Source organism: Cyprinus carpio, chromosome B15 (assembly GCF_018340385.1).
Source record: "Cyprinus carpio isolate SPL01 chromosome B15, ASM1834038v1, whole genome shotgun sequence".
Classification (NCBI taxonomy): domain Eukaryota; kingdom Metazoa; phylum Chordata; class Actinopteri; order Cypriniformes; family Cyprinidae; genus Cyprinus; species Cyprinus carpio.
This window is the reverse complement of record NC_056611.1, coordinates 2,927,319-2,945,846: the sequence shown is the minus strand read 5'-3', so window position 1 is coordinate 2,945,846 and position 18,528 is coordinate 2,927,319. Positions and strand designations below refer to the sequence as shown.

General features: G+C 42.0%; 1 protein-coding gene across 1 annotated transcript in view; it reads right to left on the bottom strand.

Annotated features, from left to right (window-relative positions):
• Positions 1 to 2,751: 2,751 nt before the first annotated feature.
• LOC109102825 (LIM domain kinase 1a) overlaps positions 2,752 to 18,528 on the bottom strand; it is a 33,044-nt gene continuing 17,267 nt past the window's right edge. The window contains 14 exon segments of the mRNA XM_042738865.1: positions 2,752 to 2,982; positions 3,066 to 3,089; positions 3,092 to 3,123; positions 3,486 to 3,519; positions 3,521 to 3,560; positions 3,562 to 3,659; positions 3,856 to 3,921; positions 4,468 to 4,527; positions 4,760 to 4,891; positions 5,664 to 5,757; positions 15,283 to 15,468; positions 15,789 to 15,919; positions 16,085 to 16,190; positions 16,662 to 16,859. Of these exon segments, the coding sequence (XP_042594799.1) occupies positions 2,767 to 2,982; positions 3,066 to 3,089; positions 3,092 to 3,123; positions 3,486 to 3,519; positions 3,521 to 3,560; positions 3,562 to 3,659; positions 3,856 to 3,921; positions 4,468 to 4,527; positions 4,760 to 4,891; positions 5,664 to 5,757; positions 15,283 to 15,468; positions 15,789 to 15,919; positions 16,085 to 16,190; positions 16,662 to 16,859 (1,417 nt within the window). The 3' untranslated portion in view covers positions 2,752 to 2,766.

The following is an 18,528-nucleotide window of genomic DNA, read 5'->3' as shown; positions in this document are numbered from 1 at the left end:
CTGTCTGTACACGTGCTTTTTTCCTGGCGTTCCTCCTTTGTGTTTTCTAAACAACATCTGTTGATCTTTACGAGAACAGCTGGATCAGTAGTGGAGGTCGTGACAGTGACACAGCGCATCCAGAGGAGAATATTTTACAACAATGGTGTTGTGTAAAGCTGAAGCTCCCATGAGGAGACACACACACACGCCACCACACACACACACACACACACACACCCGCACGCACACACACACACACACACACACACAGCCACCACTCAGTGAGGATCGACCCTGTGAGACGCTCTTTCCCACATGCAGGTTTCAAATCAGGCTCTGCTTTTCAAACAAACTCCCCTCCAGATCAGTCCAACATACCCGAGCGCTTCTTGATTTGGATGAGATCACCACCGCAACACCACAGGAAGCCCTGTCAACTCGACGAGATTCAACCCCAAATCAAAAGAAAGAGAATATCAGAAATCCGATTTTACACAAGCAAACACGAAGCCTGTGAAGACCTTTGTGGAAAATCACCATAAAATACATTTCATTACAACAACAAATGCAATATTACTTTTACAATTTAAATAATAAATCATCATCATCAAAAAAAGCTTCAGTGTTTTACTCGCAAAACAACAGATTAGATTGTATTTTTGATTTGGGGGTAAGAGGAGAGTCCCCATAAGCTTAGAGTGACCTGTATGACGTTTCACAAAGTCGGGACAACGGACAGGTCATTATCTTCCTGATCTTCTCATGAGGACTTGCATCTCACACAACATTCATTAATTCAAATAATGGCTGCACATTTACAATAAACTCTATTTACACTGCGGGAAATGCCCGACGCGAGGACTATAAGCGTGATGAACCCAACGAAAAACACTGATGATGCAGGAGTCCTGGTGTGTTTCTGGTGCATTCACGTCTCCTCGAGCCTCAGAAGAGTCAGAGCGAGTGAGACGTGAACAGCACACCGCTCGGAGCATCTGTTGTGAGGGAGACGCCGCTGTTACTCTGGAGCGTGTGGAGGATGTTCTTGCTGCTCGAGTGTTTTTTCTTAAGAAGTCCTGATGAATGGAGCTCCAGCTCGGACACCAGGTGAAGGCCCATCTCCAGGTGCATCTTCAGGTTCTCCAAGCCCACGACTCCAGCTTCACAACGCAGGCCTGCGCATAGAGCAGACACAGTTTCACTCTTCTATTATTTTAGCTTTGACAAATCAACAGTAATTGCTTGTTCTTATAATATTGTTTATAGGGCTGTCGATTCAACATGTTTCTAGGGACACACAATAATATCGAAAGGTTATCGGAATACCGATAAAGAACTCTTAAGATGTAAACCACTGATATCAGATCATTTGAAAAAGATATGCGGATATGTCTTGCAGATAAGACGGATAGCTCACATGTGCTCAGGTGTGTGCTAGTGATTAGGGGCCTCGTTTCTCAATAACGACTGATCTTAGCAGCTTTAAGAGCATTTTAGTTTTGTTATGGTTTCGCATGCGTTTCCCCAAAATGCACTTAACGCATCATCACACATAGCTGTGCTTTAAGTGCTACCAACCACCTGCTCAAGGATTTTGGCAGGAATGGTAAATTAGAAAAACTGGCCGATAATTGGACATCTCAGCAATATCACTCCCCAGGCGCTTTTTTAGTAACCAGTGTAACTCCTAACGATTTTTTAATCTGTGAAAGCCGTACGCAGAACGCGCTGTCTGGTGTGTGAGAGAGAGTCAACACGTCCGGTAAAGTGTTTTATTTACTGAGGGGATGCTGTTGGCCTGCTTCTAATAAAATGGAAGTACAATTTCACAAATAAACTTCTGAGTATCAACTTGTGTTTTTGAATAAAAATAAGCAGTAAATTGATGTCATAAAATCAAGTGTCTGTTTTGATTTAAAGGTCAGAAGTTGTAACTTACATGAACCAAAAATCACAAGCATGACACTTGCAAATTAAATAATTTAATGTATACAGATTTTGTTCAGTAAGGTGTAATATATTTTTTCAAATGGATTATGAAAAATTAATATAAACTTTTTTTTTTTCCTTTTTGCTTTAGGACCATCTATTAATGTTAAATCCACAATAAAATGTTATGGTTTCAACTACATCGCTTTGAGAGAAAAAAAAACAGAACAAGAGATTGATTTTATTACAGTTATTTTCAAGGCTTTCAATGTACTGTCATTAAATAAATAAAATAAATACAAAAAAAAAAAAAAAAACCGTTGATATTTTAATTAAAGTTTATTACTTCTAAATTTTTTACTCAAAACTACCAAACATTAAAAATAATTAGTTTATGGTTTCCACACAGGAGAGACTGTTTGTCAGTGGTGTTTCAAAACAATGGAAAATGTATAACATATAGGCATCAGCTATCGGCTAAAATGATTTGAAAAATATCGGTATATTGAATATCAGCCAAAATCTAATATCGTGCATCCCTGACACGTTCATTTTGTGCGATTAATATGACATGATGGAGGGCGACTGACTGACTGTGTGTTGGAGTCAATCAGAATGCTGTTATATCTGATCCACAAATGCTCTTCCTCTTATATTTATATCATATGATAGAGTTTAGTAATATCACAACAGCAAGAGAGCTGATTCACACCAATATCTGCATGTGACATTGATTTATATCACTCCTTTTAAATGATCTTTTTCAGACAAAATTGATGTGTGAATTAATTTGCAGTTAATTAATCAGCAGATCATGTAATTAATTAGATTAAGAATTTGAATCGCTTGACAGCCCTAATAGTTTATATTAATGTGCTGATGCACATGTTTTGTCAGCGTTGGGTCGTCTAACCGTATCTCAGCGTCCAGATCGCAGCAGAGCGCCGCCATGGGGAAGAAAGCGGTCGGGCAGTCAGACGGGCAGTGATCCTTCAAAAACTCTTTCACGTTCAGCCCGAAGTCCATGGCGCGGGGCATGCAGTCGGGATCAGCGTTGACTCGGCCGATGATCTGAGACGGGAGAGAGAGACACACTGACCGGGAACACTGCCTCACAGCAGAGCCTGCAGCCTGTTTATTCCTCACACACTCACCTCACACAGCATGATGCCAAACGAGACAGATAGAAGATCTTCTCATCATAGCTCTTCCCTGAGGAGCAGACGGAGAAACAGCACGGACATTTAAACACTTGTTTTGTTTGCATCTATTAACCTACAAGTTCAGGTTCAGTCAAACGGAATAAATAAAATAAAAATCATATTTGTTTTGAGATTAATGATGTGTGCACTCACATTCAGGGTGTAAATAAAGTATTCATTTACTTTTACATTTAGGAGACAAACATGATTTGAAACATGATTTCTAAGAACTTGGCAGTTTTAAAAAAATCTTCTCTGAAACAGGATTGATCCTAAAACAGCACACGAGCTCTCTGTGAGAAACATTATGATTAACACAGAGAATAACAGATTAATGACAGACGGACGGTGACACAGCCTGTCGTCTCTGACCGTGAATCATTTCAGGAGCCATCCAGTACGGGTTTTCCCACCACGGTGTATCTCTCTTTCTCCCGGTCGGGGTTTCCTCACGCCTGGGATCTGTCCCGAGGACAGCTTGTCCTGATTCTTGTCCTCCACCATGAGTCGGGACAGTCCGAAGTCCGCCACAACAACACTGTTATTCTGCCAAACAACAATCAACACACACTGACTAAAACTACATTGATCTATAAAAGCAGAGCACAGGAGCGGAGAGAACTGGCTTTATTGTTTAAAAAACTCTTCAGCTGAATGTGATTGCCATCCTCTGCTGACTGTGTTAACAGAGCTCTAATGTGTATTATCACACACACACACACACACACACACACACACTGACCTCCCTGACCAGGCAGTTGTGTGAGTTGAGGTCTCGGTGGATGATGTTCATGGAGTGCAGATACGCCTGAGGCACAGAATGACAGAAACTGCTTTACTATCACTGATGAGAAAACACTGCCACTGAAGATCACATTTCATTCAGCTGCTGACAACATTCACCACACTCACTTTTCTTTGTTTGTCTCAAATTTTTAATTAGAATTTATTTTGTTTTTTTATTATTTTGTTTTTAATCAAAGTTTTTTCAGTGTTTTTGTTTTTTGTATGCTATTTACTTTTTTTTTTTTAGCATTTTATAATACATTGTGTAATGTAAACTAAAACTAAAATGAACGTGCTAATTTATAGTTTATTTCAGTTTTGGAGTCAAAATTAATTTTTTGGGCTCAGTTTGTTTTTCTAAACATGCTAATGATTTAATGTAGCTTAAGTTTTCATTAACAGAAACAAAATAATAAAAACGTTTTCACCATTTCTTTTGACATTTTTCACCCTTTTAGCTCATAAAATATGAATGTTAAATTAATTACTGAAGTATTGGAGAAAACATTTAAAAGTGGCGTGATGTGGGCTGAGTGTCCAGATGAGGGCAGCACTGACGAGGACTCACCATCCCAGAGGAGATGTCCTTGGCAAAACTCACTCTCTGTTTCCAAGGATAACCGCTGTCCTGCACAGATCACACACATTCACATTCAGAGAGACAACAGTACAGCGTGACAGCATTCATATGCACAGCACTGTGATGGAGAAATGTGAGCTGCTGCGGGAAAGTGTCCTGAACATGAGACGTGCTAAACATTATCACTTCAAACAAACTCGTGAGCATAGAGCTCTCACACACACACACACACACACACACACACACACACACACACACACACACACACACACACACACACCATATTCTTGATGATATCTCTCAGCGTTCCTCCTTTGATGTACTCAGCGATGAAGTTGAGCCGCTTGTCTTTGTAGAGGACACCGATGAACTTCAGCACGTTGGGATGATCCAAACATCTCATGACCTTCACCTGAACCACAGAGCAACAATCACAAACACATCTGCGGTTACAGAGCGTAAACTAAGCCTGCTCAAATCACACACACACACACACACACACACACACACACACACACACACACACCACACACACACACACACACAGAAACACAGACACACACACACACACACACACACACCACCACAGCACACACACACACACACACACACACACTGTCTGGTATCGATGTGTCGATGATACGCTAATGAATGATATGGGTGTTTCACCCTAATGTATTGAAACAAAGCTACACTATATGAAAATATTTTTTTTTTCCTTGGTTAATGTGTAGTTTATATCACGTAACAGCAGTGTTGTATTTTTCTTCTCCAGCGCTCAGGGGCTGATCTTCCAGCCGCTGAGACAGACAAGCCTCCGCTAGTGTTTCTTCTTCCTCTGGAGAAGCTGCGCTGGTTACAGTGAATGTGCTGAAGGTGCTGACACTCTTATGAGACTCCTACAGACTCATTCTCCTGGTGTGACCCCTGTGCATGCTGGGGAAATCATTGGTAGTGTGTGTGTGTTTGCTTTATAGTATATTTTTATTTGATGCCATGCCAGCATCTTAGGCTATTTTTATGGCAAAAAACAATAAAAAAAAAAAAAAACAAAGAACCAAGTTATATTACAAAATATTTTTTTAACATTAACATATGATAGAAATTTTAAAACTGTCTCCTGGCAAAATTATACTAAATAAGTGAGTTGTGTGAGTGCTGTAGTGTGTGTAGTGTGTCATCACCTCTTTGAGGAAGGTCCTCTGTGTTTCCTCGTCGAATCGAATGAGTTCCTTCATCACCATCACCTCTCCCGTCTCTCTGTGAGTCACATGACAATCAAACACACACACAAGAGCATACTGTCACAGTGCTATCATACTCATTCTGTACTCATCCCGCTGGCAGTATATACTGTATTCGACCTGCTGACACGAACACTAGTCTGTCTGTGAAGCAGTGCATCATGCAGTGAAGAGCGTTTTCACACATCAGTCATTGAGATCATTCAGTTTATTCATGTTACTTTTGCATTTAACTGAATTTTGTAGAAAAATATATTGGTAAATTCATAGCACTTCTAGTTCATTTGTCATGCTGTCAATGGAAGGTCCAGTCCAGTGCATTGCATTGTGGGATGGATTATTGTGTGCACTCTGTGCTGGTTGTATCCCGCACAGTTTGATGAATGTCATAAATCATCTGGATGGTTAATACATACAGAAAAAAAAAAAAGATCATTGTGCGAAACAGTACAGGTAGGATAATAGTGCAGTATCATATCCCACAATGCAATGCAGTCAACTTGAACTTGAACATCCACTGTGAGATATTAGGCAGGAGCACAATACTAACACATTTATAATGTCATTTCTTTACCAACAGTTATGATAGCTTAGGATAATATTCATTTACTGACGGCAGGCACTAATTACAGTAATGTTCCATTTCTATTTAAACACCAAAAAAAAAAAGGTTTATAGGTGTTATACATGCATAAACAGACACATCACATCTTGCACACGGCTCGGGAGCATATCCCATCATTCATCAAATTCTAGAAATAAACTGGGACTTTTTTTTGCTGAGATCTCATGAAAACATTTCCATTGTATGTTTAAATATTAATAATTACATATTCAGGCACATGTGATCAGCTAGAGACAAAAAAAGAAGGAAAATCTGACCACGCCCCCAGCCACGCCCACAAATCACACACCCCCAGCACTCATTATTAAAAATATATATTTAAGCACATTAAAAGATGTATCTTATATTGTAAAAATACATACTGTCCTGTAAAAATAAAAACCGCATTTAATAATCATGACAACAATATAATAATATAATAGTTATAATAGTAAAACAAAAGTTTGGAAACACTACGATTCTTAATGATTTTGAAATAACTATCTTCTGATATATGCTGAATTTATTTGATCAAAATAAATTAAAAAAAATATATATATATATATATTGTGAAATATTATAAATACAAAAAAAGTTTTCAATTTTAATACATTATAAAATGTAATGTTATTCCTGTGATGCAAAGCAGAATTACTCTTTTAGAAATCATTACATTTACATTTAGTCATTTAGCAGACGCTTTTTATCCAAGCGACTTACAAATGAGAAACAATAGAAGCTATCAAAACCAACAAAAGAGCAATGATATACAAGTGCTAAAACAAGACTCAGTTAGCTTAATGCAGTAATATAATAAATAAAAAGAAAACATAGAATAGAAAAAGAATAGAGCAAACTAGTGTTAAAGGTCTTTTTTTGCTTTTGTTAATTGTATAATAAATGAAAAAGAAACAGATAGAATACAAAAAGATTAGAAAGCTAGTTAGATTTTTTTTTTTAAGAATAGAATTAGAATAGTGAGTGCTAAAGTTAGAGTGTCAAATAAAGATGGAAGAGATGTGTTTTAAGTCGATTCCTGAAGATGGCTAAGGACTCAGCTGCTGGGATTGAGTTGGGCAGGTCATTCCACCAGGAGCGAACATTTAATTTAAAAGTCCATAAAAGTGATTTTGTGCTTCTTTGGGATGAACAATCAAGCGATGTTCACTTGCAGAACACAAGCTTCTAGAGGCACATAAGTCTGAAGTAAAGAATGAGGGTGCAGAGCCAGTGGTGGTTTTGTAGGCAAACATCAAAGCCTTGAATTTTATGCGAGCAGCTATTGGTAGCCAGTGCAAATTGATAAACAGAGGTGTTACAATTTATTTGACTCTCAAGAAACATTTCTGATTATTATCAATGTTGAAAACAATTTTGCTGCCCCATATTTTGTGTGGAAATGATGATGCACTTTATTTTTCAAGATTTTTTGATAAATATAAAGTTTAATGAACAGCATTTTTATTTGCATTTATCAAATATATTAATTAAATTTGTTAATGCACTTATTAAATAGAAATCATTTTAAATGTCTTCATTCACTTTTTGTCACTTTCATGCATGATGAATAAAATTATTAATTACTCTCTCTTTTTTAAATCTTATACAAATGTTTGAGTGGTATCATTTTCCACAAAATTATTAAGCTGCAAAACTCTTTCTAACATTTATAATAATGAGAAATGATTCTTGAGCAGCAAATCAGCATATTAGAATGATTTCGGAAGATCATGTGACACTGAACCTTCTTTGTAAACTACAACAAATTATAAATGTTTCTAATGACGAATGTTGCGTTCCCAAAATACAAAATTAAAGCGGCTCAAACCAAGCTCCAAACCATTCACTACTGCACACAGACTCAGGCTATAATGAATCTCTACTGCACAGATTTGGGCTCCAAACTATTCACTAATGAGCAGACTCTAGCTCCAAACGAATCTCTACTGCGCAGACTCAGGCTCTAAACGAATCACTACTGCACAGACTTGGGCTCCAAACGAATCACTACTGCGCAGACTCAGGCTCTAAACGAATCACTACTGCACAGATTCAGGCTCCAAACGAATCACTACTGCACAGACTTGGGCTCCAAACGAATCACTACTGCACAGACTTGGGCTCCAAATGAATCACTACTGCGCAGACTCAGGCTCCAAACGAATCACTACTGCACAGACTCAGGCTCCAAACGAATCACTACTGCACAGACTCAGGCTCCAAACGAATCACTACTGCACAGACTTGGGCTCCAAACGAATCACTACTGCGCAGATTCAGGCTCCAAACGAATCACTACTGCACAGACTTGGGCTCCAAACGAATCACTACTGCGCAGACTCAGGCTCCAAACGAATCACTACTGCTCAGACTCGGGCTCCAAACGAATCAATACTGCACAGACTTGGGCTCCAAACGAATCACTACTGCGCAGAATCGGGCTCCAAATGAATCACTACTGCACAGACTTGGGTTCCAAATGAATCACTACTGCACAGACTTGGGTTCCAAATGAATCACTACTGCGCAGACTTCGGACTCCAGGCTCTAAACGAATCACTACTGCACAGACTTGGAATCACTATTGCACTAACCAAACGAATCACTACTGCACAGACTTGGGCTCCAAACGAATCACTACTGCGCAGACTCAGGCTCTAAACGAATCACTACTGCACAGACTTGGGCTCCAAACGAATCACTACTGCACAGACTTGGGCTCCAAACGAATCACTACTGCGCAGACTCAGGCTCTTAGCGAATCACTACTGCACAGACTTGGGCTCCAAACGAATCACTACTGCACAGACTTGGGCTCCAAACGAATCACTACTGCGCAGACTCAGGCTCTAAACGAATCACTACTGCACAGACTTGGGCTCCAAACGACTTATCACTTGGGCTCCAAACGAATCACTACTGCGCAGACTCAGGCTCCAAACGAATCACTACTGCTCAGACTTGGGCTCCAAACGAATCACTACTGCACAGACCTTGGGCTCCAAACGAATCACTACTGCGCAGACTCAGGCTCTAGCGAATCACTACTGCACAGACTTGGGCTCCAAACGAATCACTACTGCACAGACTTGGGCTCCAAACGAATCACTACTGCGCAGACTCAGGCTCTAAACGAATCACTACTGCACAGACTTGGGCTCCAAACGAATCACTACTGCACAGACTTGGGCTCCAAACGAATCACTACTGCGCAGACTCAGGCTCTAACGAATCACTACGCACAGACTTGGGCTCCAAACGAATCACTACTGCACAGACTTGGGCTCCAAACGAATCACTACTGCGCAGACTCAGGCTCTTAGCGAATCACTACTGCACAGACTTGGGCTCCAAACTCCAAACGAATCACTACTGCACAGACTTGGGCTCCAAACGAATCAATACTGCGCAGACTCAGGCTCTAAACGAATCACTACTGCACAGACTCAGGCTCCAAACGAATCACTACTGCGCAGACTCAGGCTCTAAACGAATCACTACTGCACAGACTGCAGGCTCTAAACTTGGGCCCGAACCGAATCACTACTGCACAGACTCAGGCTCCAAACGAATCACTACTGCACAGACTCGTTCTATAAACCAAACACTACTGCACAGACTCAGGCTCTAAATGAATCTCTACTGCACAGATTTGGAGCTCCAAACTATCACTACTGCACAGACTCAGGACTACTGCACAGACTCAGGCTCTCAATGAAACGAATGCACTACTTGGGGTGCAAAACTAGACTTGGGACTCTCTAAACGAATCACTACTGTGGAGAATTGAGTAAACAGACTACTGCTTGGCTGGGCTCCAAAATCACCACTGCACAGACTCTGGCTCCAAACCGAACTACTGCGCAGACCCTCTAAATGAATCACTACTGCACAGACTCGGGCTCTAAACGAATCACTACTGCACAGACTTGCAAGCTCCAAACGAATCACTACTGCGCAGACTCAGGCTCTAAAACCAATCACTACTGCACAGACTCGGGCTCCAAAACGAATCACTACTGCACAGACTTGGGCTCCAAAACGAATCACTACTGCGCAGACTCAGGCTCCAAAACCGAATCACTACTGTGCAGACTCGGCTCCAAACGAATCACTACTGCACAGACGCTAGCTCCAAACGAATCACTACTGCACAGACTTGGGCTCCAAATGAATCACTACTGCACAGACTTGGGCTCCAAACGAATCACTACTGTGCAGACTCGGCTCTAAACGAATCACTACTGCGCAGACTCAGGCTCTAAACCAATCACTACTGCACAGACTTGGGCTCCAAACGAATCACCTACTACACAGACTCGTTCTATAAACGAAACACTACTGCACAGACTCGTGGCTATAAACCAAACACTACTGCACAGACTCAGGCTCTAAATGAATCTCTACTGCGCAGACTTTGGGCTCCAAACTATTCACTACTGAGCAGATTTCTAGCTCTAAATGAATCACTACTGCACAGACTCAGGCTCCAAACCGAATCACTACTGCACAGACTCTGGCTCTAAAACGAATCACTACCATTCACCACTGCACAGACTCTGGCTCCAAACGAATTACCACTGCGCAGAATCTGGTTACTAATGAATAGATTTGGGCTCCAAACGAATCACTACTTTGCAGACTCAGGCTCCAAACGAGTCTCTACTGCGCAGACTCAGGCTCTAAACGAATCACTACTGCACAGACTCTAGCTCCAAACGAATCACTACTGCACAGACTTGGGCTCCAAAAGGAATCACTACTGCACAGACTTGGGCTCCAAACGAATCACTACTGTGCAGACTCAGGCTCCAAACGAATCACTACTGCGGCAGACTCAGGCTCTAAACGAATCACTACTGCACAGACTCTGGCTCCAAACGAATTACTACTGCGCAGACTCTGGCTCCAAACGAATCAATACTGCGCAGACTCAGGCTCTAAACGAATCACTACTGCACAGACTCAGGCTCCAAACGAATCACTACTGCGCAGACTCAGGCTCTAAACGAATCACTACTGCACAGACTCAGGCTCTAAACGAATCACTACTGCGCAGACTTCAGGCTCTAAACGAATCACTACTGCACAGACTCTGGCTCCAAACGAATTACCACTGCACAGACTCGTTCCAAACCAAATCACTACTGCACAGACTCAGGCTCTAAATGAATCTCTACTGCGCAGATTTGGGCTCCAAACTATTCACTACTGAGCAGACTCTAGCTCTAAACGAATCACTACTGTGCAGACTTGGGCTCTAAACGAATCACTACTGTACAGACTTGGGCTCCAAACGAATCACTACTGCGCAGACTCTAGCTCTAAATGAATCACTACTGCACAGACTCGGGCTCTAAACGAATCACTACTGCACAGACTTGGGCTCCAAACGAATCACTACTGCGCAGACTCAGGCTCTAAACGAATCACTACTGCACAGACTCTAGCTCCAAACAAATCACTACTGTGCAGACTTGGGCTCCAAACGAATAACTACTGCGCAGACTCAGGCTCCAAACGAATCACTACTGCGCAGACTCAGGCTCTAAACGAATCACTACTGCACAGACGCTAGCTCCAAACGAATCACTACTGCACAGACTTGGGCTCCAAATGAATCACTACTGCACAGACTTGGGCTCCAAACGAATCACTACTGAGCAGACTCAGGCTCTAAACGAATCACTACTGCGCAGACTCAGGCTCTAAAACCAATCACTACTGCACAGACTTGGGCTCCAATACGAATCACTACTACACAGACTCGTTCTATAAACCAAACACTTACTGCACAGACTCGCTTCAAATAAACCAAACACTACTGCACAGACTCAGGCTCCTAAATGAATCTCTACTGCGCAGATTTGGGCTCCAAACTATTCACTACTGAGCAGACTCTAGCTCCAAATGAATCACTACTGCACAGACTCAGGCTCTAAACGAATCACTACTGTGCAGACTTGGGCTCTAAACGAATCACTACTGTACAGACTTGGGCCTCCAAACAGATTTGTGCTGTATAGGATTTGGTTCTGAATGAATCACTAATGTGCAGACTCGGGTTTTAAATGAATCACTACTGTGCAGACTCGTGTTCTAAATGAATCACTACTGCACAGACTCATGCTCTAAACGAATCACTACTGCGCAGACTCTAGCTCCAAACGAATCACTACTGCACAGACTTGGCTCCAAACGACCATCACTACTGCGCAGACTCAGGCTCCAACGAATCACTACTGAGCAGACTCAGGCTCTAAACGAATCACTACTGCACAGACTCTAGCTCCAAACGAATCACTACTGCACAGACTTGGGCTCCAAATGAATCACTACTGCACAGACTTGGGCTCCAAACGAATCACTACTGCGCAGACTCAGGCTCTAAACGAATCACTACTGCGCAGACTCAGGCTCTAAACGAATCACTACTGCACAGACTTGGGCTCCAAACGAATCACTACTGCACAGACTCTAGCTCTAAATGAATCACTACTGCACAGACTCGGGCTCTAAACGAATCACTACTGCACAGACTTGGGCTCAAACGAATCACTACTGCGCAGACTCAGGCTCTAAACGAATCACTACTGCACAGACTCTAGCTCCAAACGAATCACTACTGCACAGACTTGGGCTCCAAACGAATCACTACTGCGCAGACTCAGGCTCCAAACGAATCACCAAATCACTACTGCGCAGACTCAGGCTCTAAACGAATCACTACTGCACAGACGCTAGCTCCAAACGAATCACTACTGCACCAGACTTGGGGCTCCAAATGAATCACTACTGCACAGACTTGGGCTCCAAACGAATCACTACTGTGGCAGACTCAGGCTCTAAAACGAATCACTACTGCGCAGACTCAGGCTCTAAACCAATCACTAATGCACAGACTTGGGCTCCAAACAAAAAAAAAATCCACTACTACACAGACTCGTTCTATAAACCAAACACTACTGCACAGACTCGTTCTATAAACCAAACACTACTGCACAGACTCAGGCTCTAAATGAATCTCTACTGCGCAGATTTGGGCTCCAAACTATTCACTACTGAGCAGACTCTAGCTCTAAATGAATCACTACTGCACAGACTCAGGCTCTAAACGAATCACTACTGTGCAGACTTGGGCTCTAAACGAATCACTACTGCACAGACTTGGGCTCCAAACGAATCACTACTGCACAGACTCTAGCTCTAAATGAATCACTACTGCACAGACTCAGGCTCTAAACGAATCACTACTGCACAGACTCAGGCTCTAAACGAATCACTACTGCACAGACTCAGGCTCTAAACGAATCACTACTGCACAGACTCTAGCTCCAAACGAATCACTACTGCACAGACTTGGGCTCCAAACGAATCACTACTGCGCAGGACTCAGGCTCCAAACGAATCACTACTGAGCAGACTCAGGCTCTCTAAACGAATCACTACTGCACAGACTCTAGCTCCAAACGAATCACTACTGCACAGACTCTGGCTCCAAACGAATCACTACTGCACAGATTTGGGCTCCAAACTATTTACTACTGAGCAGACTCAGGCTCTAAACGAATCAATACTGCGCAGACTCAGGCTCTAAACGAATCACTACTGCACAGACTTGGGCTCCAGAAAACGAATCACTACTGCACAGACTCAGGCTCTAAATGAATCTCTACTGTGCAGATTTGGGCTCCAAAACTATTCACTACTGAGCAGACTCTAGCTCTAAATGAATCACTACTGCACAGACTCAGGCTCTAAACGAATCACTACTGTGCAGACTTGGGCTCCAAACGAATCACTACTGCACAGACTCTAGCTCTAAATGAATCACTACTGCACAGACTCGGGCTCTAAACGAATCACCTACTGCGCAGACTCTAGCTCTAAATGAATCACTAATGCGCAGACTCGGGCTCTAAACAAATCACTACTGCACAGACTCGGGCTCTAAACGAATCACTACTGCGCAGACTCTAGCTCTAAACGAATCACTAATACACAGACTCGGGCTTTAAAAAGAAACACTACTGCACAGACTCAGGCTCTAAATGAATCTCTACTGTGCAGATTTGGGGCTCCAAACTATTTACTACTGAGCAGACTCAGGCTCTAAACGAATCACTACGGCACAGACTCAGGCTTTAAAATATTCACTACTGCACAGACACAGGCTCTAAACAAATTATTACTGCGCAGACTCTGGCTCCAAATCAATCACTACTGTGCAGACTCAGGCGCCAAACTATTTATTACTGTGTAGACTTGGGTTCTGGACACAATCAATTCTGTACTGAATTGGGTTGGGAACCCATCAATATTGCTAATGCTCTGGATCCAAACGAATCACTACTGCACAGATTTGGGCTCCAAACTATTTACTACTGAGCAGACTCAGGCTCTAAACGAATCACTATTGCACAGACACAGGCTCTAAACAAATTATTACTGTGCAGACTCGGGCTCCAATTTATTCACTACTGTGTAGACTTGGGTTCTAAACTATTCACTACTGTGTAGACTTGGGTTCTAAACTATTCACTACTGCACAGACTCGGGGTCCAAATCAATCACTAGTGCGCAGACTCGGGCTCCAAACGAATCACTACGGCAGAGACTCAGGCTTTAAAATATTCACTATTGCACAGACACGGGCTCTAAACAAATTATTACTGTGCAGACTCAGGCTCCAAACTATTCACTACTGTGTAGACTTGGGTTCTAAAACTATTCACTACTGAGCTGGGGCATTTTGGCTTCACTTTTCTACAGTGTATTGGACAGGAGAGAGAGAGAGAGAGAGAGAGAGAGTGTGTGTGTGTGTAGTGTGCACAGAGAGTGTGTGTGTGTGTGTGTGTGTGTGTGTGTGTGTGTGTGTGTGTAGTGAGGACAGAGTGTGTGTGTGTGTGTGTGTGTGTGTGTGTGTGTGTGTGTGTGTGTGCTCACCTTTATGGCCTGTCCCCGAAGCAGCCTGTACCCAGAACCTCTCCGTGGATCAGGTCGGAGGCTCTGAATATTCGGGTGCGTGTGCGGCTGGACACAATGCGAAGCGACTCGGAGCGGCCGATTGTGTCTTTCCTCAGAGACAGTGGAGACGGAGTGTTACTGGAGCACGGAGATTTATCGATACTGAAACTGCGCCTGTGCAAACACACATTCAAATCAGTTCAAATCAGCCTCAAATAACTCAAGTAGAATAACATGCATCCTCAACAGCTGATGACAACTAAAATGGACCAAACACACATATCGAGACGGTGATCCAGCACAAGAGACTCTGTAGCTGTTAGCATGTTGTTATGTAGTGAGGAGATACATGACAAAGTTTGGATACTTGTTAAAACACTAACAATCAATTCCTGACTTAACAAACACACAGCAAAAGCGTGGTGTGCTTTACTGACGTGATGATCCGCGAGCGCAGGTTGTTAACGTCCTGGCTGGGGGGCCGTGTGATGGGCGTGATGGGGCTGGGGCCCTCAGACGGGGGTGTCGGTCCGTCCACCTGGTCCTCTGAGGGGCCGTGATCATGAGGGTCATGTTCAATGGTCAGCTGCAGCAGACGATTGGTCTCCTGGATCAGCAAATCAATCTGACACACACACACACACACACACACACACACACCAGGCTTTGAGTCAAACACACTGCATGAAGGCCAGAAACATGAATGAATGCATGAATTGCAGTCCGTCTGCAGTCACACTAACTGTTGCTCTATAGAAGACACACATAAGTGAGAAAGGGTTTTATTCACCTCGTCCAGAGGAACGTTCTGGATTGGGGTTCCATTGATCTCCAGGATCCGGTCGCCAACATGAATAGAGTTCTTGACGTCTGGACTGATGCACTCTGGGTCCACCCTGAACCCTGAACACAAGGACAAAACCACACGAAGCCATGAAGGAGCACATGATTTCTAATGGAAACACAAGACTGGTCAGACTCCTGCTGATCATCGCTTGCATCTTTAGTCTGGATACTGGCAGATCATCATCAGTCTTTATTTTCCACTCATTGAAATAGTTTTCTCTATGCCGTTTAATTCTACACAAAAATATCAAACACATCTGATATGAGTTATCAGTCATAACTACATTTTACTCCTAATTATTGATCTGAAAATGTATTCAGTGTTGTTGTCATTAAAGTAAATGATCAGCATAAGAGCTACCTGATCCTGATCATCACGTTCTTTTACACTTATACAGTTACCTACAAATCTGAACAGGATCTCTCACTCTGGTCAGGATTCTCATCTTCTACATGTTTAAATATTGAAATGTTCTGTTTGTGAGCAGATCCCAGCTGTGCGTCTGTGCTTTCACACTCACTTGGAGACTCTGACGGTGTGTGTGTGTTCGGGGCTGAAGCCGTTGGGACTGGAGCCCTGATCGATGGACACAGAAAAGCCTCGTTTCCCATCGGTGGAGGCAGGAATGGACACTAGAGTGACCGTGTGAGGAATCCTGGAGCACGGCTAGTCGGGCAGGGTGACCGGAGTCACGATCGTCTGATAATAACAGTGTCCACTAGAGGGAGACACAGCAGATCATTACCATCAGACAGAGTTCATTCAGCACCCTCACACAGACTCTCTCCATCACAACATCACAAAACATGCCAGAAATCACCCAATGATATCATACGAGAACATGATTTAAAAGTTTATATCATGTTTTAAGGACAATTATGTCATATCATGGATTCCTGATGAACTGGTGACATTATACGTTTACTTAATAGCATTAGCAAACATCTAGGTATAATGCTTAATATAAGAACTAGTTAAACAATTCAAGTATCTGAGCTGCCATGAACCTGTGTTTCACACTGGAACATTTCAGGCTCATTAATCATTCTGGGACGCACACATAATTTTAAAAAACAGCAGGTTAAAGTGTATACATTTTTTAAATGTTTTTTTTTTTTTTTTTTTTTTTTGCTAATGCTTTAGATTAGGGAACACATTCAGTATTAACTTACATTTTTCCCTCAGTAAAACTATTAACTTGCTGCTTATTGATAGTAAGTAAGGTAGTTGTTGTAGTAGTCATGTTTAGGCATGGGGTAGGTTTAAGGGATCTAGATTATGGACATGCATTAATATGTGCTTTATAAGTTCTAATAAACAGTCAATATGCTAGTACTATGCCATCATTGGTGAACAGTGGTCCCTAATCTAAATGTGTTACCGTTTTTTTAAATAAGTTTTTGAAAGCAAAGGTGCAATTAAAGCAAAATGTCCCCATATATTACGCCTAAACATCACAACAGGTTTATTAGTGAATTTATTAATATGCTGTTCTGGCTCAAATCATATTCATACATCATGCTATGTGGACAGAAATATATAATATTAATATGCATATATACATGCGGTAGTAGGGAGACTTTGGAATAGTCTTCCTACAGAAATCAGAACTGCCCCTACACTGTCCATTTTTAAATCCAGGTCAAAAATGTTTTTATTTGATCTGGCTTATTATTCATGATTTGCATTTGCTCTGCCCTGTGTCTTGCAGTTTTATTTGTGACCTTGTCTTTGTTTTTAATTCTGTTTGTGGTTACTTACTTTGTACGGCACCCTGGTCAACGGTACTTGTGCTTTATAAAATAAATTGAAAATTTTATATATATGTATGTATGTATTTGTAGGACACACACACACACACACACACATATATATATATATATGTATATCTATATATATATATATATTATTTTTTTTTTTTTGCAGAATTGCCAGTTAGCAACAACAATAACGATGACAAAAACCTGTAAAAATAATGTTTTATTGAGCAGCTTATTGACTTGTCAGTGTTCTTCCCATGAATACAGCAGATGCGCTCCATAGGAAGGTTTATGGACACATTTCTGAAGTCACTCCGCTGGGAAAACATTAGTGATGGCACGATAGGAAGATAAAACAGCATCTTCTGCTCTGCTACATCACACATACTAATAATAACCAGTAATGCATACGCCCAAGTCAAGAACAAGACCTGAAACCATTTGTCATGAGAATAATGTGAAGGTCATCACCAGTAGAGTTTTGGATCGCTCCCCCAGAGCATACGTGTCTCCATCATCCGATGACACGCTCGGCAGCTCAGACAGGTGAAGCATTCTGGGTGATACTTCTGTTCGCCGGCGACCTGGAGCACACAGACACTGAGCTCAGAGACGCTTCTGTGCTGC